A 21247-nucleotide genomic window follows, 5' to 3' on the forward strand; every position below is an offset into this window, starting at 1 on the left:
TCCTGGCATTTTGAGAACGAGGCTGATGGTGGTGCTGAATCCCAGATGAGGGAAATGCATGTTTCTTGCGTGGTTCTGTTCGGACACAATGGACGCGGCTCCTGCACGGGGTAGCCGCTCCACCACATTCACTGAAGAAATGAATGACGAAGGCGTGTGTGAATATGGGTAACACTTGCCCAGAGTTTCCCACCTATTTCCTTACTGAATCCTCACGGCAACCTCATGAGGCAGGTGCTGGTCTCACCATCTTTTTACAGATGAGGAAGTGGAGGGGCCTGCCAGGGCCCCACAGGGGCAGGCGGAGGAGCCGGGGCGGGCTCCAGGGGTTCAGGCTCTGACTCTCCTCCGATTCACAGGGAGACCATTCTCTGCGCTGCATAGAGTCACACGCCCCGTCTCATGACAGAAACGGGCCTGTGTCGGGGATAACTGCAAAAAGTTTTCCTTTCTAGTTCATGAGCGACCCAATTCTGTACCAGGAGAGGCTGCTGAAGCCCACCATGCGGCTGCTAGAGAAGGGCGTGGACCAGGGAGAGGAGGTCCTGCAGGTGCTGTCCCTGCGTGCCCTCGGCAACATGGCCCTGGGCGCCCCCAAGAAGGTGCTGCATCCGACCTTGACCCAGGGGCCCAGGGTGCAGGACCCAGTGGGCTGAGGGTCAGAGCTGAAGGTTCCCTGCCCCCCAACCCCCAGGTGAGGCAGTACCGCAAGCTGCTCCTGGAGAAGTGCCTGTACGCCCTGAGGGATGCCCGCAGCACCAGCGTGCCCTCTGAGGGCATGGAGGCCCTGACCAAGATCCTGGCCGAGCTCCGGGAAGGGGACATAGGGTCCTTCTTCAATGCCATCTCTGAGCAGTGCAGGTCCTTCTTTGACAACGTGAGTCCAGACGAGAGCCTCGCTGGGCCCAGGCCCTGGGTGGGGGCTGCGCAGGTGCTCAACCAGGTGAGCAGAAAGGACAGCAGGTCTCACTTGGCGCTAATGGATCAATTGGCTGAGCATGGATCTTGTAAAAAAATAATCTTGTTCTGGGGCCCAGGGGACCCTTCTCCCTGGGCTATTAAGGAATGAGCTTTCCCTTCTAATTCCTGGCCACCCACAAATGCTCTTTGGCCACCTGTGACATGCCAGATGGGACCTCTGCTAGGCAGTGTGTGTCTGCAGATTCAACACAGCCCTCCTCTAGGAAGCGAAGGTCACAAACACCTGAGCTATGCCCAGTCACGGAGCCCTGGAGGAGAGACTCCGTCCTGATGGAATGATCCAGAAGGCTTCACAGGGGTCAAGACATCCAAAACGGTCCGTGGAGAATGGCTGCAGTTTTGTTGGGCTTCTAGTTCCCCGAGTCTCAGAACGGCTTTGTCCGTCTTGGCCACAGGAGAGCGAGCTGCTGCGCTTGAAAGCCTTCCTCCTGTTCAGCAAGCTGGCCAAGGTGGTCAGGGTTTCCAAGAAGCACTTCTTCAAGGGGGAGGTGAAGAGAGCCTGGGTCCCGCTCATGCTGCACTGCCAGGACCCCTGCCCCGACGCAGCCCAGGTAAGGCACCCTCGGCCCTGCGTTCCAAAGTCTGGGGCCCGCTGTCCCCGAGAGGAAAGTGTTTTCTGGGCCCGCTGGCTGAGCTGCCTGCAGGCTCCCCGCTCCAGACTCCCGGAGAGCCCAGAAACCACATTCAAGGCGCTCCACAAACCGGCTTTCTGCGGTGGCTGAGTTTCCTTCTTCCCCTGTCACTTCCACCTATTGCCCTTTCTTCTACCAGATTCACTTTGGGGTGTTATGGTTCAGGCATGGTTAAAACTCACCTTAAACCTCACCTGCTCCCTGCAGGGCAGGCTTGTGGGGTGAGGGTGAGGGGCTCTCTCTGGCTCTGTGACCCTGTTTCTCCTCCCTCTCCAAGTCCCAGCTCCTGTAATGCTTTGGGTGGGTGGAGGGAAGGGGAGAGACCCCGCCTCCTACTCTAACTGCTGCCTCGCAGGCAACACTGGCTGGCTGGGGACACGCAGGTAGGGAACCTCTCACCACACGCACGGACCATGACCCTGTCCTCTGTCTTCCTATAGAAGGGGAGGTGGTGGAGAGGTGGCTGAGATCAGGGGCCGTTCTGCAAAAAACAAGTGACAAAGACACAGTTGTGGGGATATAGCTGCCTGCAAACAAGGGGTCCTCAATAGCTCAATTTTTAACTAGCACCTTAGTTCCCAGTTCTGGGGTCACAAGGTAAGTCCCCTCAATCCTGCTGCTGCGAGGCCTGCCAATTTGCACGTGGGGTGGGGGTGGTCCGGGTGGCATCCACAGGGATGTGAGGGGAGGCCTGCAGTGCCCCCCTGACTCGGGACTTTGCCCTCATCCTGCCTCCCTGCCTGGGCTCTGCCTTGGGCACCCTGGTGACCCAGGGCACAGAGCATCACCTCCTGGAGACTTCTTTCTTCACTAATCCTCACCTCCATCAAGGGCTCCCACTGTTATTCCACGTCTTCTCAGCAACTGTCCTGTGGCCGGTGCTTCAGGGAAGGCACAGCAGACAAGTGACCGAGGGCCTTTAATGAAGGAGCCTCAAAGAGGACAGGCCAGGGGACCAGCATGCATGGGAAGTGCCAGAGGCTAGCCCCAGCGGAGCTGCTGCCACTGCTATCCCTGGGCAATAGATGCTGGTCTCTCTCCTCCTGCCCTCTGTTTCCCGTCAGCATCCTCCTATGACCTAACCCACCAGAGGCCAGAGCCTGCGGGCCTGGCTGGCGCAGTCCTCAGAAGCAGGAAGAGCTGGTGCAGGGCATCTGGGGGAATGAGAAGGCTTGCCCCCGTCCTGCCAACCCCAGCCAGGCCCCCAACCCAATCTCCTAAAAGGGCAGGTCCCAGGCAGGGCTGCTGAGGGCAAGTGGGCTGCCTTGGCCCCCAGGGGGCTTTTTATAAATGCGCACACACCATTACCCAGGCTGGCGGGGCTCTGGTCCCAGGTGCCCTCCGAGGGCCCAGCAGCCCACCCTTCAGCTTCCTGAAGCTTTTCCAGGGATACCCCCTGGCTTTATTGATGGAACACAGCCCGCCCCGCCCCACCGCTCCTGTGAAGCCCTCGGTCCGCCCGACGCGCCTCCTGCCACCCTGCTCTGTGTCCCTCCAGGCCTGTGTGGAGACCATGTATCAGTGTGTGCACTTCTGGGGCTGCAAGGGCCTGGTGGACTCCTCGGGGCAAAGAGACACCAGGGGGGCTGATGAGATGGCCACTTTCCAGACGACCCTGTGCTCTGTCCTGGTGAGGAGGCTGAGGGGGGGCTCCCCTGTTGGCAGTGGCTGCTCAGTGGCTTAGGGTCTCAACTGCCAGAGTCAACCTCGTGACCCTGTGTTCACCTCCTAGAGGTGAAGTGTCGAGACCAGCACTGTCCTGCAGAAATGAATGCAAGCCACATGCCCATTTTTAAGTTTCCTAATAGCCATGTTAAGAAAAGGGAAAAGGCAATAGGGTGGTGAAGGCGTGGGGCGGGGGGCAGGGCAGGGGCAGGCTGGAGGGGGTTAATGGGGGAAAAAAGAAAACATATGTAATACTTACGATTTAAAAAAAGGGGGGAGGACGAAACCAAATTTAATCATAGATTTTATTTAACCCAATAGCTCCAAGTCTTTGTTGTTTCAACATGTAATCAATGTAAAAATTATTAATTCAGGCTAGCCATCTTTCATGTGCTTAAGGGCCACACATGGCCACTGGCAACTGTATTGGACAGCATGGGTTTTGGATGAATATAATCTCTTCCCTGGGCCAGACAGGCCAAAGCCAATCCGACACGCTTCACCCTCCAGGAGTTTTCTGCAGAATGGATAATGGAACACATTGCTGTTAACTCAGAGCAGGTTGATAACTTGGGTGGATAACCTTCCTGGTTTCCTCTGAAGGTCTATAGTGTCCAATGATGGGGACTTTGGCAGAGGAAGGAATATGAATAATGGGCACTTTGAGAACGGAGGAAGTCACTTAGTAAATCATCCCAGGAGTCCACACCCCAGTGGCACTGTTTAATGCAGCAGAGGCTGCAACTTACGAGATAAAACACCTTCTCTTCCTTGAAAAGTCACCCTTAAGAGAGAGTGACAATTTGCTGTGTGACCCTGGAGTCACTCGCCCTCTTGGCAGACCCTCCTGCATCAGACAGATGGCAATACACTTTGTATTCCCATCCGGGACCGCAACCGCCCCAGCTCCGTGTATCGCTTGTTTTTTTGCAGACTCAGAAAAAGCCCGCTGTTCTCTACAGTTTCTTGCTAGAAACCATGCCCTACATTAAAAGTAACTTGTCAAGGATCAGAATCGCTTCCTGCAACTTGGCAGGTGAGCGGGCAGATGTCTCCTGATGCAGGAGGGACCTTGAAGGCCATGGGTCAGTCCTGGGTCTGGAGGGGATGGGGACAGGTGTCAGGTCCAGAGCTCCTATCTCACCTTGCTGCCTACATGCCTGATTCTCAGGTGTCCTCAACAAACTCCTCAGACACCTGGTAAGGTAAAGCCAGGTCTCTCACTCACCTAATACCTGTGTGATGAGCATTTCTCTGGCTGTCACTTAGGGGTTATTATGAAGCAGATGTCTGAACATTATCTGAAAAAGCTGGACTTTGTGGCATTACGGAACTGTAAGTCGTGGAGACTCAACTGTAGGTGGGGAGCTTAGTGAAGTGCCGAGGGAGCAGCGTGCTGACCCTTGGTTGTGGGCTTTGTGGGGGTTGGGGGTTGTAACCAGGCACAGAGAGATGGATGGCCCTATGGAGGGCTTTCCAAGGAAGACAACTCTTTGTGGGGTGGTGTTGGGAGGAGGAGGGGGCACAATTGTTCTGGGCTTCTGCCCCCTCCCCCTTCACAAACATTAGTAAAATGCTTCCGCCCTGATTCTGTCAGCGGATCCAGGCGGCAATTGGGGTTCTGGGGATCCCACTGTCCCTTAGAGAAGGGAAGCCCTGAGAGATGGCTGATGTGTGTGAAGACACAGCTCCACCTGCCTGTGGGCAAGAGCAGAGGGCAGGGGGCGCAGCCCAACTGCCAGGTCCTGACCCTCCCATTTGTGCTCTCAGCCCTCCAGGAGCTACAGTTGGACACAGATCCTGGGGTGCAGAGGGCAGCCCTGGAGACTCTCAAAATCTTGGATACCTGCAGTCAGCACCAGCTTTTGGCTTCCCCCAAAGGAATCTCCTAGGTGGCCCGAATGTGAAATGCAAACTGCCCACCCTGCCCATAGCAATGCAGACCACTTTGAATTTAGTTTGTAAGGAAAGCATTGTTCTGAGATAATCAGTGTCCCCTCCTTTCCACTGAAATAAACCTCCATTGCCACGTGGATGCAGACTCTTGGCTGTAAGGTGATGATATCCCAGAGTCAGAACAGCGGGGCAAAGGGAGAGGTCATTGTTTCTAGCAAGAAACTGTAGAGAACAGCAGCCCCAAGCATCAGAATCCACCTTTGTCTTCACTGGCATTTAGGTCCCATCCATGCTGATGGTGTCCACTGCCCATGGCTGTGCCAGGCAGAGAGCCGGGTTACTGTGCAGGCCCTGCCCCAGGGCCCCCACTCTTATAGGGAAAGGCGGCATCTACCAGCCAAATGTGACACACATTAGAGCAGCGGTCGCCAACCTTTCGGACCTCACGGACCACAGGTTGGCGACTGCTGCATTAGAGGGCACCATTCTGTACAGTTCATGGGTCCGTTATTGGTAGAGCTGTAAATTGGCTGAGATGCAAGCCCAGTTCCTTTTGCCTTACCTTCCTCTACTAGATAATCGGAAATCAAACCCTGAACTTCTAGACTCTCTGGCAGCGAGGCCTGGCCAGAGACCTCAGCACAGGCCCACTGGGTAACGGGTTGGGGTGAGCCAAGGCACAAGCAGATTGGGGCAAGAGTGATAATTTTCCTGATAAGGAAGAAAGGTCTAGAACTGCAGGGGCCACTCCAGCCTTGTCTGAGCCAGTCAGCACCCCCTGCTAGTCCTCCTTACTGATTCACAGGGCTCTGGACTGAACATGCCTCCCCAAGTTCACACATGGAAACCCTAACCTCAGTGCGAGTGCGCGAGATGGGGCCTTGATGATGGGATTAGTGCCTTTATGACAGCGCCCGCTCTGTCTGCCATGTGAGGACACGGTGAGGAGGCGCCGTCTGCAATCCAGGAAGGGTCCTCATTGGAGCCCATGCTGGCACCTGGACCTCTGACGTCCAGCCTGAGAACCGGGAAATAAATTTCTGTTGTTTAAACCACCCAGCTGTAGTACTTTGTGATGCGGCCTGAGCTAATACACATAGGTCATGAGGACCCAGGGCACAGATGTTGGGGGAAAAGAGTACACATTATTATGAGGACAGTGACAGCCTAGGGAAGACATCTAATCTTATCTGTAATATTTTATTTAAAATAAGAAATCCATAGCACATGGCAGCATAACAATTACTCAACCTGGGTTTGGTCACTGTGTTCTGAATATTTGAAATATTTTATTAACGAAGACATTCTGTTATCAACCGCTATCAACTGCTCCGATAAGAGTCAGATGTCATGGCTACCATGTGGCTACAAGAGTACTAGGGGAACATCACAAGAATGCTTCAATACAGCATGCTTTCCTCTAAAAACATAGAAAATGACTTTGTCTGGGTGAACTGTGCTTCAATGTGCTGCCTCCTCACGTGGAAGGTGCCGAGTCTATGGGTCCGAATTTAAAAAACTACGCAGCTGAAGTTTTCCTTCAGAGATCATTGTACCCAGAGCTTAAACTTACATTTCAAAGCAAACAATTTCTCCCAGGAAATGGGAGATATAAGAGAGAATTCAGTTGGCACATCCAAATTTAGCAAAGAAAACATGAGCAAAATAGCCCCAAAAGGATACCATTAATACTTTTCATTGAGCAACCTTATTCCAATAATTTCTACACCAAGAACCTGTCAGTCATGTCAATGAAACCAATTTCATTGAAATCTGCTTTGAAGGGGAGATAACTGAAGCAATTTCTAAGTCTTGAGAATTAAAAAAAAACACGCACAAACACACAAACAGAATAAAGGGGCAGTGGGACAATGCCCTAAAAAACTTGATTGTAGATTTTCAGCTTCTAGTTTTCTAACACAAAATCACTTATCTTCCATCCTGAAAGATGTGCTCTTTCCTCTAGGAAAAAGAAAGACAAAACGATCTCAGTAATATTCCACTAGCATTTTCAAAGCCAGTCACTAAAAGCTTATTTATTTCAACATCTATATATATATAAATATTAGTGTGTCCACTACAGAAAATGCCACCATGCTCAATAAATACCCTAAGGCAGCGGTCGCCAACCAGTGGTTCGTGGACCACCGGTGGTCTGGGAGGTCCGAAAGGTTGGCGTTCGATGCCCTAAGGAATGTAAAGAAAAACAAACAAACCTTCCAAAACAACAACTAACAAAAACTAACATTAAGCCCTGAGGCAGAATGCAAACAGGTGGTTAAGTTGACAGGCTTGTTTTCAAGGCCGGGGAGGGTTGGGGGGCAGGAGGTAGTGGGGTAAGAGATCAACTAAAGGACTTGTATGCATGCATATAAGCATAACCAATGGACATAAGACACTGGGGGATAGGGGAGGCTAGGGGACTGTCTAGGGCAGGGGGAAAAAATGGACACATATGTAATACCCTTTGTAATACTTTAAGCAATAAAAAAAAAAAAATAAAGTGAAAAAAAAAATGCTGGTCCAGCAGTTATAAGACTGAAGCTGAACCCCCTATTTACTAAAAGAAAAGACAGACCTATCTAATCGAAAGGTTCGTGGGGGACTGAGGACGGCATGAAAAGGTTCACCGTGGCCCGGCGAACAGAGAGCATTCAGGTGTCAGCCATTACAATTCCTTCTGTAGCCTCAGCTCACGGAGATTTGGTCCTTTTCCTCAAGAAATTTGTAATTTAGGGGAAGAAGGAAAAGAAGGAAAATTATTAAATATGTATATATTGTGGTTTAAGATGAAACTGCAAAGGCCTCCAGCGGAGCTTATCAAATTCCAAGGGAGCCAGGAGTGTCCCCCGGGACCACCAAGGCCGAGTTCTCCTCTTGGTCCTCTATGTCCAGGCACACATGGTCACCAGGCTGAGCCGGTGACAAGTGAGGGGACACTGCCCTGAGCACCCAGAGGGTAGAGTAGGGGCAGGAGTGACCTGCCACACTCCCGGAGCCAGTTAGTAAGTAGGCGGCTTAAGAGGTGAGGCGCGAGCAAACCAGGGAACATGGTGGGAAAGGCACAAAAAAGGGAAAAGACAAGGAGGGAAGCTGTGTGAGGAAAAGGTTTAGGTTCAAACAAGTGGGGACGGGGACAAGGGGGATGTGACGTGTCAGGGGCTGGGAGAAGCCTCAGAGACAGCCCAGGGGCTGAGGAGTCATCTTTGGTGAAATGTACCCTTTCAACCGAGAAACAAGGTGATGGTGATGAGCGGTGATCTGTGAGAGCAAACGGAATGTGTGAGCTTCGTGCTCCCGAAGTGTCTGCCAGGAGCACATGGCTGGACACCGAAAGCCTCAGCCTCAGAGGACTCAGTCCCTGCCAGTGGCCCGATCCGAAAAAGTCAAGTGGGCCTGGGGATTCCGAGCTGAAGGCCGCTGGGGCTCATTCAGGGAGGGGCGGTCATTTCTGCATCCACAGTGCAGTCCCGCAGGTAGTCAAAGCACTGTAGGGTTTTGAAATATTTTTCGAGAAGGGGAGCCACGGGGGTCTGAACACTGAGAAGCACTAATGGACAAAGGTAGGGACAGGCCTGGGGAGAGGGAGGGCGGTCTGAGGGGTGGTAGACGGTGACAACTCAGGTGGAGGGGTTCATCCCCGAGAGGAAACACACTGTCCTCTGAAAGAGGTCATAGGGCAAACAGGCAGAGATGGGAAGACAGAAAACAGCATATTAAGGGCAGAGAGGGTCCATCTGAATGACCGCTGATAGGCCCTCTATGGGGTTGGGGTAGGAAGGGAAGAGGAAGCTTTTATATACGCCTGACCTGCCCGCGCCACTAACACACAAAATCCCAAACCGCCAAGCCAAGAGTCAAGTCCCATCAGCTGGCAGCAGTGACGGGCAGGGACAGTAACATGGTCCAAATCCCGGCACACTGTGCGGCACGCTGGAAAACCCGGCCCTCCTGTGATAACACTCAACGACACAGTGACTTGTCCCACCCCCTCATCTTGTCTCTGGAGAAAATAAAATGGTGCAGCACATTAAACTTTAGCTAAGTGGTCTGCACAAACGACACTGCCGGAGGGAGAGGGCACTGAGGTTACTGGCTGCCCTCTCGCAGCCCAGCACGTGTGAGATTCCGCACTGGCGGCTCTCAAGGGCCTGCTCCTCCTCCGCCCCTACTAGGAAATCCAGAAGAAAACAACGCCATGGTTTCCGGACCAATTTCTCCTTACAGCAGCTCTTCTCTGAGTGTAAGACGGAGAGGGTGGAAATGACACGGTTGGACAAGGACGGATAGAGCCTGCAAAGTGATGCATTCTGCTGGGAATCGTGTAGAACTTTCTTGGTAAGAATGCTTTTCAGCTCCACCTTGGCACATCTTACCATGAACATGTGCTTGATGTGAAGAAACAGAATTTGGGAGAAAGTTTAGAAAATGAACATGCACAGAAGAATACTGTTATCAAACAGCCACATTTGACAAAAACTCACCTTCCCTTTCCAGTCGGGGGAAGAGCAGACCTCTTCCCCTGGCCTCAGGAAGGCCGGGCCCACCATGCGAGAGGGATCCTGGGACTCTGCCCACCTTCCACACACCTGAGGGTCTGATAAGCGGCGTCTTTTCGCCTGGGGCTGAGGCCCACAGCTGGCGGCCAGCTCGAACCACGGAGATGGATGGAGCTCAACTGTGGTCGAGTCCCGTGAACTTCTGATGCTCCGCTGCAGTGATGGTGACAACTTTCGGGGTCCCAGTAAGCCAGAGTCTGGATCTAATTTTTTAAAGAAGGCTTCTGTCTGATTCTGAACTTTCACACTTGCTTCATCTGGAGATGCTTCAGCACAAAAAGGCACCTTCGCCCGCTGAGGTGATTTTTGGCAATACTGCTGATGCAGCTGGTCAAATTTCTCCTTGATTCCATCATAACGATCTTTTGCAGAGCCTAGAGGATGTACCCCGGGTACTGAAATAGCTTTGCTGAGTGCCACTGGCTTCCTAAGTATTCCAAGAGGATTTTCTCGGAAAAGATCAGCGGTGGGGTCAGAGCAGCTTGGGCTCCATGTGGGGTCGGTCTTCGAAAATGATGCAGATGAGTCACTTTGGGGCAGGCATATTCCTGTGTCGATAGCCTGTCTGCCCAGGTTTTTAAAAGCCTCATTCAGACTCTTCACTTTTGCTTTGCTGAGAGGTCTACTTGGCCGGTGGGTTTCTAAGCCCTGGGGGCTCCTGGGGCTTGCTAGACCACTTCTGAGCACATCCACCCCAAAGGAGGAGGAGCTGGGGAGGTAGGGCAGGGCTAGCTGCTTCCTGGGGCTTTGGCAATATTCCTGGTGAAGTTTCTTAAATTTGCTATCGAACGCCCTGTAATGATTCCCTCCCTCGCCCTGCAGCATTCTTGATCTGGAAACTACTTTTACAGGAGAAATTAACCACTTTAATGTCATTAATCTATTTTCCCGATCAAGACGAGGTGTTACACTAGAGTCCACATAAGTTAATGAAGACAACTTCCGGGGTGTTCCCTTAAGCTCCTTTGAGATTTGGAGTTTGTTTACTTCAGGAAAAGCTTTTTCCAATTTCAATCCTGCCTTCTGGCCAGAAAGATCTCGGAAGTTCTGGCTCTCTCTTAAAACCCCCACCTCTTTCACAGGCTCAGAGCAGGGCACGAGTGTTGCCTGGGAGTCCCTCCGTGCGTGCCTGCCGCCTCTGCAATATGTTCTGTTCATTCTGCTCTTGCACCCGTGTCTCCTCCGAGAGCTCCAGTTTCGAACAATGAAGGTTTTGGTGGAGATGACACACGAGGGCTTTGAGCTCAGCAGCCGGCTCATCGAGTGCAGCATGCCCGCATACAGGTCGCTGATGGTCACGTTGCAAATGTCACCAGCCACAAAGGACTGGCTGCTCAAGAAGCTGTGACCACTGGTCTCTTGCAATGAGACACTGTCATTTCTGGGCACTATGACTGTGTCTGGGGAGCAAAGGTGTGAAGATGCAGCTGGCTCAAAAGGACTGTCTTCAGAGACATGGCCACAGTATCCTGGAGAAAAGCACGCAGGTAAATGTGTGTACGTTACCACTTCAAACACTCTGTATGCAGAGATCATGGAATGGAAGGCTGGATCATGACCATAATGGTTTTTTTTTTATAAAGCAATACAAAAACAAAAGAAATATTACACATATTTGGGAATAGACTCTTCTATCTATGAAAATTAAATTTCTACGTTCCACCAACCTTCCCAAAAAGAGTCTCCCTTCCCCAGGGGATAGTTTTAGGAACATGGTTGCCTTTTCAAAGACTAACTGGGAACCAAAAAATAGTGACAGTTTGCCTACAGGGAGACAGAAGAAATGAGAGTCCTGAATACAGCTGTTCAGACAGCTCTGACTTTTGCACAATGTTACATGTTTTATATATTAAACAAATAAATGTAAACCAACAAAGATGGGGATCACTCTGAATTAAATACAGACAGAAAAATGATCATAACTATCAAACTGATATCAAACTGATAACGAAAGAGAAAACAGAATCCAAATAACTTTGCACACAGTGTCCTGCGTGCTCCCTCAGCCGGACACCACGGCCACAATGGGTGAAACCGCACTGTGTCACTGTTCCACTGCTGGCTTGTGCCCAGTTTACTGCTTTATGTAGAATTACCTGCTTTTAGGAGGCACTTGTGAAGCATTCAGGGATGATATATATGGATGCAAATGAACATATACCGTGTGTGTGTGTGTGTGTGTGTGTGTGTGTGTGACTAGACAAATGTGACCCCAAAAAACTGACATGTGACCAAAAGTTGATTGCTAAACACAGGAGAAGGATGTTTATGAATGAGTCCTACTTTTCTGGAGATTCAAAAAAATTTCAAAATAGTAAGTTGAGATAAAGAGCTAATTAGCAATCAGTACGACAGAGTCGCAGAGGGAAAAAGCAGTTCATTTTAAACTCTTAATCTCCCTATGAAGTGCAGGTGTCTCTAACAGTTTTTGTTGATGAACCCCGCACAGTGGACGGGGATATGCCCAGCGTAAGGGGCTGTGTGGCTCTACCAACAGTGCCCAGGACATGGTTCATGCAGTTTGTCACTCACCATGGGCAGGCCTGGGAGGTGAGGCCAGCGAAGGGACCAGGGTCACACATGTGTCGTTTCCGTCTCCATGATCACACTGAAATCAAAGCGTGATTTTTAACAAAGGAGTTGTCAGATGTCGGCTCTGGGCCCACTAAGATGGCTCCCCCCAATACCAGGACCACTGGATGTGAGGAGACTGTACACCTGAGCCTGGCAGCAGCAGTGACAGGTGTGTGCCAGGATGATAAGTAGCCACTTGGGCTTACAGCAGTGGTGGGAAGAAGTGTCATAGTAAAACCAGGGACTTTGTCCAGGTGGCCTCCAGGATGCCCTGGAGAGGCCACCACCTGCCAGGACCCCGCCTGCTGCCACTTTAGGATAAATGCAAAGGCATTTCCGGTGCACCCTCTAATTCAGTGCCCTCAGACACAGGTTTTCTCTGGCCAGCAAGCACATGAAGAAAATATACATGTTCCTGCTAAGTTTGCTGCCTTTGAGGTGAAGAATTTATTCTACACATGTACGTAATATTGGTATTAAAATGTCCTTTTTATGCCCTGGCCGGTGGCTCAGTTGGTTGGAGCGTTAGCCCATACATCAAAAGGCCACGGGTTCGATCCCTGTTCGGGGCTCAGATGGGAGGCAACCAATCAATGTTTCTCTCTCTCTCTCTCTCTCTCTAAAAGTCAATAAACATATCTTCAGGTGTGGATTTAAACAAAAGTCCTTTATTTTATGAAAAGATATTGACAGGACTCGGGAAACTACAGAGCTGGCATCCTTACATGGACCTGTACCTTCAGCATTTTTGCTCTTCCCAGGCAAAGCTCAGGAAATGGGCTACAATAGAACTGAGGGGGCACCAGCCCTGGGAGGGGGGCCACCTCTCACAGGGCTTAGAACCTGTTCACTCAAGGATAGGGCCCTACTGGATTTCTGAGCCACCCCAGGACACAGTGGGCAACAAAGGGCACACCTGCAAGCTTCCCTGACCACATGCCCTAGAGGACCCCAAGCGTTTACTCAAGAGAAGTCTGCAAGCTTGTGAACGAAAGGGCTTGGAAACAATCGTTCAAAATGCTCTTTATAGGCTCCGTAGAGAGAACTACACTGTCCCTCAACAGGTCTCTAGTCTGTGATCAATTACAGAGATACATACTGGGGAATGCATTTACCTCTGCACATCCTTTATCTTGTAGCAGTATGTCCACTTGGGTCAAGTATTTCCTTCTTAACTCATCTTTCAAAGGGCTCCAAGGCACTGCAGGCTGGTAAAAAAGAGAAGTCAGCATTCTTAAGAGATTTTGGGGATGGATGAGCTCTTGGGTTCTGAAACAAACTGGCCAACTCATTAATGCGCAAATCTTTAAATGAAGTTCCTCAAAGTCATCTTTCTACTTCCTGCTGGCACCAGGACAAAGGGGTCCAGCCCCTCTGGAAATCCACCTGACCAGGAATCCGACCTTAGGGAATTTACCAGCGGAACAATCCAAAAGTCAGAAGATAAAACATGCAGGGGTTTATGACAGCATTACTAGAGCAGAAAGAAAAGTAAGTAAAAACAATCTGAATATTCTTAGGTGAGTTCAGGATTCAGCTACTGAAACCGACCCCGATCTGTATGGTTTGTTCTTTTTGGTGTATGTTTTATAAGAAAAGAAGTTCAGTGTTCCAACCCAGGAGGCAGGAATGGTAGCCTCTCACCTGCCTCACACTGAAGACACTGGGTCTCAGTCTCCTCTCTCTGTGGCTGAGTGGGGTGAGGACTGGACTGGGGACGCAGATGTGGGTAACACAGACACGCATTACTCAGTGTCCCTACTGTGGGGCTGCCTACTTCCTGTCACTGCCGCCACCCCTCCACTATATTCACTAAGCACCACTTCCCTCCTCGGGGTCATCACCTTATTCTAATTAGACGCTCAAAGCCACACATGGGTGTATGAGCAAACCTATGCACAAAAAGAGCGATTTCAGAGGAAAACCACATGCCTGCAACGTTAGCATCTGACCCGGGCCAGGGAAGATGCTCCATATTCTGTGTGTATTCTCGTCTATCCCAACTAAGTGGGAAGGTGAGAAGCAGATCCTATATAAGGAGACGGTGGCTTCCAGGACCACTGGGGCATGCTGGGAGACTGACACAAAACAAGGGCCTGCCGGAGTATGTGACCTCATGACTCAATGGGCTTTAAGGGCTCACCTGGAAATATTCCCTAGAACACCATCCTATGACATTGCCTCTACGGAGGTAGACCTACTCAGGACCCAACTTTCCGTACTGCATGTTCAATCAACGCAAATGACATAGTGTGAACCACAGCTGTGATTTTTCTGTGTGCAGAGGGAACAGCACCCAACATCTATGTACATTCAGTAAATCAGACTTGAACTTGAACTTGGTTAGTGATGGCTGTCAAGTGATAGATTTGCTGCCTAGGGGAACTGAAAGGGGGACGAAAGACATAAAGGGTGAGATTAGTAAAGAGCAAGCCTCAGAAGAGGAAAGTACAGGTAAGAGGGTGTTGCACTTGCACCCCAAACCCTGACTCTGTCTCTTCATTACAAAAGGCGGATCTTACCATTAAGGCCCCAGCAGCCAGATCTTCCTGGTATAAAGTTGCATCAACATCACTGCTTTTTGAATCTTAAAGCAAAAAAAAAAAAGGAAATTTCAACCAGAATTTTTAAGAAAGCTTGTATTTTTCTTTCAAGGATGGTTTTTGTATCACTTGAATGTGTTCTACGGTAAAAATTCCAATAGCTTCAAGCGTGCTCCCTCTAGTTGGGATGCAGCCGTCTGCCATGGTTCCTGAAAAATTAGTAATGCAGAGACCCCACCAGAACAGGAGCTGCCTGGAGCGGTAGAGATAGGGAAAAGCAGCTTTTATAGCATTTCTAGCTCTCTCAATGCCTGCTGATCCTAGAAGCCGAGTCCCTCTAGCCAGTGGAAAGTTTGTGGAAGTTAGCAGTTCATACCACCTAAGGGCAGACCTTAGGTCTTATTAAATTCTTGACATTAATTTTTTTGTAAAAAGTTAAAAAAATGAGGTGGGGATGAGGGGCATGTGTTCAATATTTTAGAATATTTGAGTACTGTTTATGTGTCAAGTAGCACAGTGCAAGGCAGCTCCTATGGGGAGCTAGGGAGGAAATAACAGGACACTTCAAGATGTTCTACCGTTTAAAATAGACCTTAGAAAAAGCCACAGTGAGGAATCTAGAGTTTAAATGCTGTAACAGGGACATGTCAAGCCCAGCCCCTCGAGACCTCAGGTTCTAGCCCAGGGCACACTCACCCTCTCCCAGGTCCTGTGTGTAGGGCACGGGCAGTTCGTCACCTCCAGCTGTGGCTTGCACGGTGCCATCTTTCCTGCCGACTGTGTGCTCCGGGGAGCCCTCAAAGTTCAGAAAGTTAAAGACATGTTCGTTTCAGTCATAAGACATTTCAAAGCCACTGTAAAGTAACAAGCCTCCAGCCCTTCCATTCACATATGGGAGAACAGGGGGTTTCACAAAGTTTCTCTTCCAGCACATTCTGGGATCAAAGGCCACAACACTTCTAGTAGGTGGTCAAGGTTCCCCTTGGAAAGGAAACAAGCTTTCTTTCTCCAGCTGTGCCCATGGCAGCTACTTCAAAAGCCACTTGGATGGTGAGGGGCGGAGCAGGCAAAGCGAGAAGCCAAGGCCCGAGCGAAAGGGCCTGACCTGGCCCTCGTATGGCAGCAAATGAAAAACCAACACGAAACAGGACAACACTGTCACTAGGTCGTCAGGAAGAACCCAGAAGTTCAAGGGGCCCCTGGGGGACTTCTTGTGACCGCGATGCTGTGAGGTCTACAACTCCTTTACAAGCTTTAGCCGGTGGAGTGGCCTTGCGAGCGGAACCAGGTGAAGACTTGCAAGATCAGGAGTGAGGACGTGGGGAGGCCCAGCCCTGTAGGGACAGCCCCGAGGCATCGGTGGACTTGACAGAGTTATTTGTGGCTGCTGTGTCTGGAGGTGTGGCAGAACTTGGTTTGAGAATTATGGGGAAGTAGCCAATTCTCACCAAATCCTATCTACTGGCAGCTCTGGGGTCTATAAAGAGAACCCAAACCTTGTGGTAGGACCCAACTGGCCTAAGTAAATAAGCCCATAGCCCCCAAGCAGCAATCTCAGGGAGGGCGTGTGGGCAGGGGTTGAGAATTTGGGTGTCTTCGAAAGGAGAAGGTAGATTTGGGCACAATCGCCCATGGCAATTCTAGGTTGTAGACATGTGAATTGTCATCACTGACTACGCCCAGCTGTCTAATTGCAGGAAGGGTTTAAAATTCTGTATACCCCAGGTAGGTGTGTGTGTCTGTGGGGGGGGGGGGGGGGGGGGCATGTCTACACTTTAAGCAAAACCCTTAAATATCCAGATGAGAACATTTTTCCACCAGGACCACCAACCACTGGTCTGATTGGTAGGGATCATTATTACGTATAATTTAAAAAGCACATATCTGTCAACCTCCATGGTGGCCTGCCCCTTACAACACAGAACTGAGAAGCTGTGACACAGACCACGTGTCTAGCAAAGCCTAAAGTGTGCTGATCCTGATTTGCAATAAAGGAAGGTGTGAACAGCTAAAATACCTATCGACAAGAGAGCAGTTTTAATGGAACAGAAGTGTTCACAATATATATTAAGTGGGGGGGGGGGGAAAGGGTAGAAATATGAATACTTAAAAACATGTGTATTATAAAGAGGAATCATGTTATACTTAAGTATTATCTAGAGAAATCAGGTCAATTTTAAGTACACAGTTATATGTATTTCTAACAGTTCTACAATTAAATGCATTATGAGTGTTATTGAAGTAATTAATCAGGGAGAAATCTGACTTCTGAATTGCTGTTAATGGCTTTGGAAACCTAACACTAAGGTTTTCATTCTGAACACAGGATCCTCAGCCGAGAAGCGGTGATTAAAAAACATCAGACATCCTTGCAAATGTTACTATCGTGGAAGACTGAGTAGCAGGAAGGCAGCTGAATTGGCACTTTCCATGGACATAACGTGGGTAGAGCTGCAGTGTCCACGGATGAACTCGGGGAAGACAAACCAACCACAGCTGGACTTTGAAAGGTGGCACAATGTGGGAGGAAAGAATTGTGACGCTGCCCTCGGCATCCTCTCCCTACTCTCTCTCCACCCCTTTCAGAAGAAGCAAGGAGGCATTTTTCTTTCCTAGAAGGACCTGGACTTGGTCTTTTCTGTAAGAACCCAACTAGCAAGCTCACAACTGTGGCTGACGTGTGGGGCTGGGAGAGGTCTTTCCGGCTGGCCCAGCTGTGCATGTGGGGGTCCAGTTGTCAGCCTATGGTAGAGGAGACACCAGGGGACAGAAGGGCTTAAGCACCACACAGCTCCTCCTTGAACTTAACAAGCAACAGAAGAAATGCTTCTCAGTAAGTCCTTAAAAACAGGAAAATAGGGTTTCTATTTTCCATGGAAGGGCCCTGCGGTGGCTGCTGGTACTGTTACAGCTCACCCATCCTTTATTCGCATCAATACCCCTCCACGGCAGGGGCAGTGGCAATAACACGCGACATTAAATACCTGGATTTGTCCTTTGCTTTTCTCCTTTTCTAGTCCTCCACCCCAAATTCTCAATCCTCGAGAAAAGAAATGAAGTAAAATTACCACTTAAGTAATTCTGAACATGGGGTTTCTGTTTAATCTGCACTCAAAGAAAACCAAATGACAGGCTAAAGAAAAGCATAATTTCTGATCCTCTGTTGCTCTTCATCTTTGTGAAGTTGAAGGTTTTATTTTTTTTAAAACCAAGATTAGACAAATATTTGTCGTTAATGAAAATCTCTACCTAGTGTCAGGCACCCCAGGAATCGGCGTTTTAACAAGCTCTCCAGATGGTCTTCTGCATGCTAACGTGTGGCGGCTATCAAGGTATTTAGGTGCTTCAACTGCTGTTCTCCTCAAAATGGGAATCGGAAATGAGTTTTCGCTGGTGAAATCAGTGGTATTGGAGATACATGAACGGGCAAACTATTCCAGGCACGGCCCATTCTTACTGAAGCCTGTAGGAATGATTCCTACAGAGCCCTGTGTCCTGCCCAGGATACCTTCCTTACCTCTGCCTGGGCCAACTTTCACCCAAGGTGTGGTTGGGAAGGTAAAGAGATGGGACTTCCTTTAAGAGCAGGTCTTGTGAACCTTTTTGCGCCTGTCTTACCCAACACATGGCAGAACTGGATCTGAGGCTGGCTTTCATTAGTAAGAACGAGTCGGTAAGGCTGAATGGGAGGAACTGACATCACCCAGTGCAAATTTTCCCAGCTATTTACCAAAGAGAACCCATGGAAAGTAAGTTTGCAACACCAACTATTAAACAGCTAACGGTAAATATTGAGAAGGGGGGGTCGGGGATTCCGTACCCTGGGGAGTCTCGTAGGTCAGCGTGGACATTTGCACCACCGGGGCATCCTCGAAGGGTTGGTTGTACTGCAGGAGAGCAAGGGGCATCACGTCGGGTTCCAGGGAGCCAGGAGCCCCTGACCTGGGCGGAGGAGAGCCCCCCCCCCAACTCCTTCCCCGGCCCCTGGACCTCCAAGCCTGCCCGCACCCCTAAACCGGCCTTCTCCCTCCTACCCCTGGCCCCTAAAGCCCACCTCCTCTCCCCTGGCCCCGCCCTTAAAGTCCCCCACCTTGCCCCTAGCCCCCGGCTCCCAAAACCCGCCTCCTCTCCCCTACTCCCCCGCCCCTAAAGCCCGCCTACCTCCCCTAACACCCAGCCCCAAACTCCACGTCCCCTCCCCGCCGCTTCCCTCCTCACCCCAGCCCCCAACCCTGTCTTCCCCTTCTTCGCCGGCCCCGCGCCCCTCCCAGCGGGACGGTGGGGGACCGACCTTCTCCAGCAGCTGTTGCATGTGCCTCTGGAAGCGGTGGCGGCTTTTCTTGAGCTTCTGCATCAGCACGTCATCCCCTGAGACCTCGCCCTCCATGGCGCACGGAGACCCAAACCGGGATTCCAGCAGGATATTGTCCTGGGAGCCTTTCCCCGCGTCCAGGTTCAAATAGAGACCCCGCCCTTCCGGCCCGCCCCTCGGGTTTCCCATTGGCTAGCGTGGAGAGGCTGGGCGCTGATTGGGCCTTTCAAACACGGTAACTGAGCTTTTGCCCGGCCAATCGCGCCCGAGTTTCCGCATCCGCCGGGCTCCGAAGTGTTGGGGTGAGGGTTCTCGGGGCGTGCGCGCAGTAACGGCGCGGTTGTCCCTCGGGGTGCTCGCGTCCCTGGTAATCAGCAGCGCCGCGCGGGAACCCTGCGAAGTGCGTATAATTCCCCCCGTTGTGCACCTGGTGGCAGCCCCCTCACCCACAGGCCTCCCTGGGCCTTGGCTCCCTCGCGCTGTCGCGAGAGCCAGGACCAAGAAAGGGAACACCCTCCCCCCAAATTACGAATACAAAAGGAGGCAGGCATTTAAAAAGAAGTACCCTACGCCTCACAGATTCCAGTGATGATTATTTTTCTTTATTTAAATTCTTTATTGTTTAAAGTATTACATGAGTCTCCTCCCCCCCACCCCCCATTGACCTCTCCCCGGGCTCCCACCCCCCACCACATGCCCTCTCTCCCCTGCTGTCTGTGTCCATTGGTTATGCTCATATGCATGCATACTAGTCCCCCTTTTTTATTCCCCCCCCCCCCCCATAGGTTGGACAGTCTGTTCCATGCTTCTATGTCTCTGGTTCTATTTTTGTTCATCAGTTTATGTTGTTCCTTATATTCCACAAATGAGTGAGATCATGTGATATTTATCTTTCTCTGACTGGCTTATTTTGCTTAGCTCAATGCTCTCCAGGGCCATCCATGCTGTTGCAAATGATAAGAGTTCCTTCTTTTTTAAAACAGCATAGTTTTCCATTGTGTAGATGTGCCACAGTTTTCTAATCCACTCATCTGCTGATGGGCACTTAGGCTGTTTCCAGATCTTAGCTATGGTGAATTGTGCTGCTATGAACATAGGGGTGCATATATCCTTTCTGATTGGTGTTTCTGATTTCTTGGGATATATTCCTAGAAGTGGGATTGTTGAGTCAAATGAAAGTTCCATTTTTAAATTTTTGAGGAAACTCCATACTGTTTGTGGAAACAGTGACTGCACCAGTCCGCATTCTCAAGCAGTGCACAAGGGTTCCCTTTTCTCTGCATCCTCGAATCCTTGCCAGCACTTGTGGTTTGTTGATTTGTTGATGACAGCCATTCTGACAGGTGTGAGGTGGTACCTCATTGTTGTTTTGATTTGCATCTCTCGGATGATCAGTGACTTTGAGCATGTTTTCATATGTATCTTGGTCTTCTGTATGCCCTATTTCGAAAAGTGTCTATTTAGGGCCTTTGCCCATTTTTGATTGGATTATTTATCTTCCTTTTGTTAAGTTGTATGAGTTCCCTATAAATTTTGGAGATTAAACCCTTATCTGAGATAACATTGGCAAGTATGTTCTCCCATGCAGTGGGCTTTCTTGTTGTTTTGTTGATGGTTTCTTTTGCTGTGCAGAAGCTTTTTATTTTGATGTAGTCCCATTTGTTTACTTTCTCCTAGTTTCATTGTCCTAGGAGCTGTTTCAGTAAAGATATTGCTATGACATATGTCTGATATTTTGCTGCCTATGAATTCTTCTAAGATTTTTATGGTTTCCGTCTTAGTTTAAGTCCTTTATCCATTCTGAGTTTATTTTTGTGTATGGTGTAAGTTGGTGGTCTAGTTTCATTTTTTTGAATGTATCTGTCCAATTTTCCCAACACCATTTATTGAAGAGACTATCTTGACTTCATTGTATGCTCTTGCCTCCTTTGTCAAATATTAATTGAGCATAATGGCTTGGGTCGATTTCTGGGTTCTCTGTTCAGTTCTATTGGTCTATATGTCTGTTCTTGTGCCAGTACCAGGCAGTTTTGAGGATAGTGGCTTTATAATATAGCTTGATAGCTGGTATTGTGATCCCTCCAA

General features: G+C 50.0%; 2 protein-coding genes across 3 annotated transcripts in view; one reads left to right on the forward strand and one right to left on the reverse strand.

Moving 5' to 3' along the window:
- The window catches only part of MROH2A (maestro heat like repeat family member 2A), a 43522-nt gene extending 37300 nt beyond the window's left edge, over positions 1 to 6222 (forward strand). The window contains exons 35-41 of the mRNA XM_059704870.1: positions 456 to 602; positions 695 to 877; positions 1377 to 1532; positions 3112 to 3243; positions 4212 to 4314; positions 4548 to 4613; positions 5049 to 6222. Of these exons, the coding sequence (XP_059560853.1) occupies positions 456 to 602; positions 695 to 877; positions 1377 to 1532; positions 3112 to 3243; positions 4212 to 4314; positions 4548 to 4613; positions 5049 to 5170 (909 nt within the window). The 3' untranslated portion in view covers positions 5171 to 6222. The remainder of the gene's footprint in view (positions 1 to 455; positions 603 to 694; positions 878 to 1376; positions 1533 to 3111; positions 3244 to 4211; positions 4315 to 4547; positions 4614 to 5048) is intronic.
- A 632-nt stretch (positions 6223 to 6854) lies between these two features.
- Positions 6855 to 19313, reverse strand: HJURP (Holliday junction recognition protein). Of its 2 annotated transcripts, none has more exons than XM_059703618.1 (9): positions 19142 to 19313; positions 18671 to 18737; positions 17835 to 17890; positions 15547 to 15646; positions 14830 to 14894; positions 13423 to 13515; positions 12266 to 12341; positions 9659 to 11202; positions 6855 to 7136 (listed from the first exon to the last, which is right to left on the reverse strand). In XM_059703618.1, the coding sequence occupies exons 1-9, from the start codon at positions 19235 to 19237 to the stop codon at positions 7104 to 7106; spliced, it is 2130 nt and encodes a 709-aa protein (XP_059559601.1). In that variant the 5' UTR covers positions 19238 to 19313; the 3' UTR covers positions 6855 to 7103. The 2 variants fall into 2 exon arrangements, with proteins under 2 accessions (XP_059559601.1, XP_059559600.1); XM_059703617.1 differs by having other exon boundaries at positions 17826 to 17890.
- Positions 19314 to 21247: the final 1934 nt, after the last annotated feature.

The sequence above is a fragment of the Myotis daubentonii genome, chromosome 7 (assembly GCF_963259705.1).
Source record: "Myotis daubentonii chromosome 7, mMyoDau2.1, whole genome shotgun sequence".
Lineage (NCBI taxonomy): Eukaryota > Metazoa > Chordata > Mammalia > Chiroptera > Vespertilionidae > Myotis > Myotis daubentonii.

Excerpts from the sequence above, each read along its gene's own strand:
- HJURP (XM_059703617.1), bottom strand. The coding sequence starts at position 19,237 with ATGGAGGGCGAGGTCTCAGGGGATGACGTGCTGATGCAGAAGCTCAAG. Across the intron at positions 15,647-17,825 it reads GACAAATCCAGGTATTTAAT|GGCTCCCCGGAGCACACAGT; the intron begins GTCGCGTGTTAT and ends CTGAACTTTGAG. Across the intron at positions 12,342-13,422 it reads AAGATAAAGGATGTGCAGAG|TGTGATCATGGAGACGGAAA; the intron begins GTAAATGCATTC and ends CTTTGATTTCAG.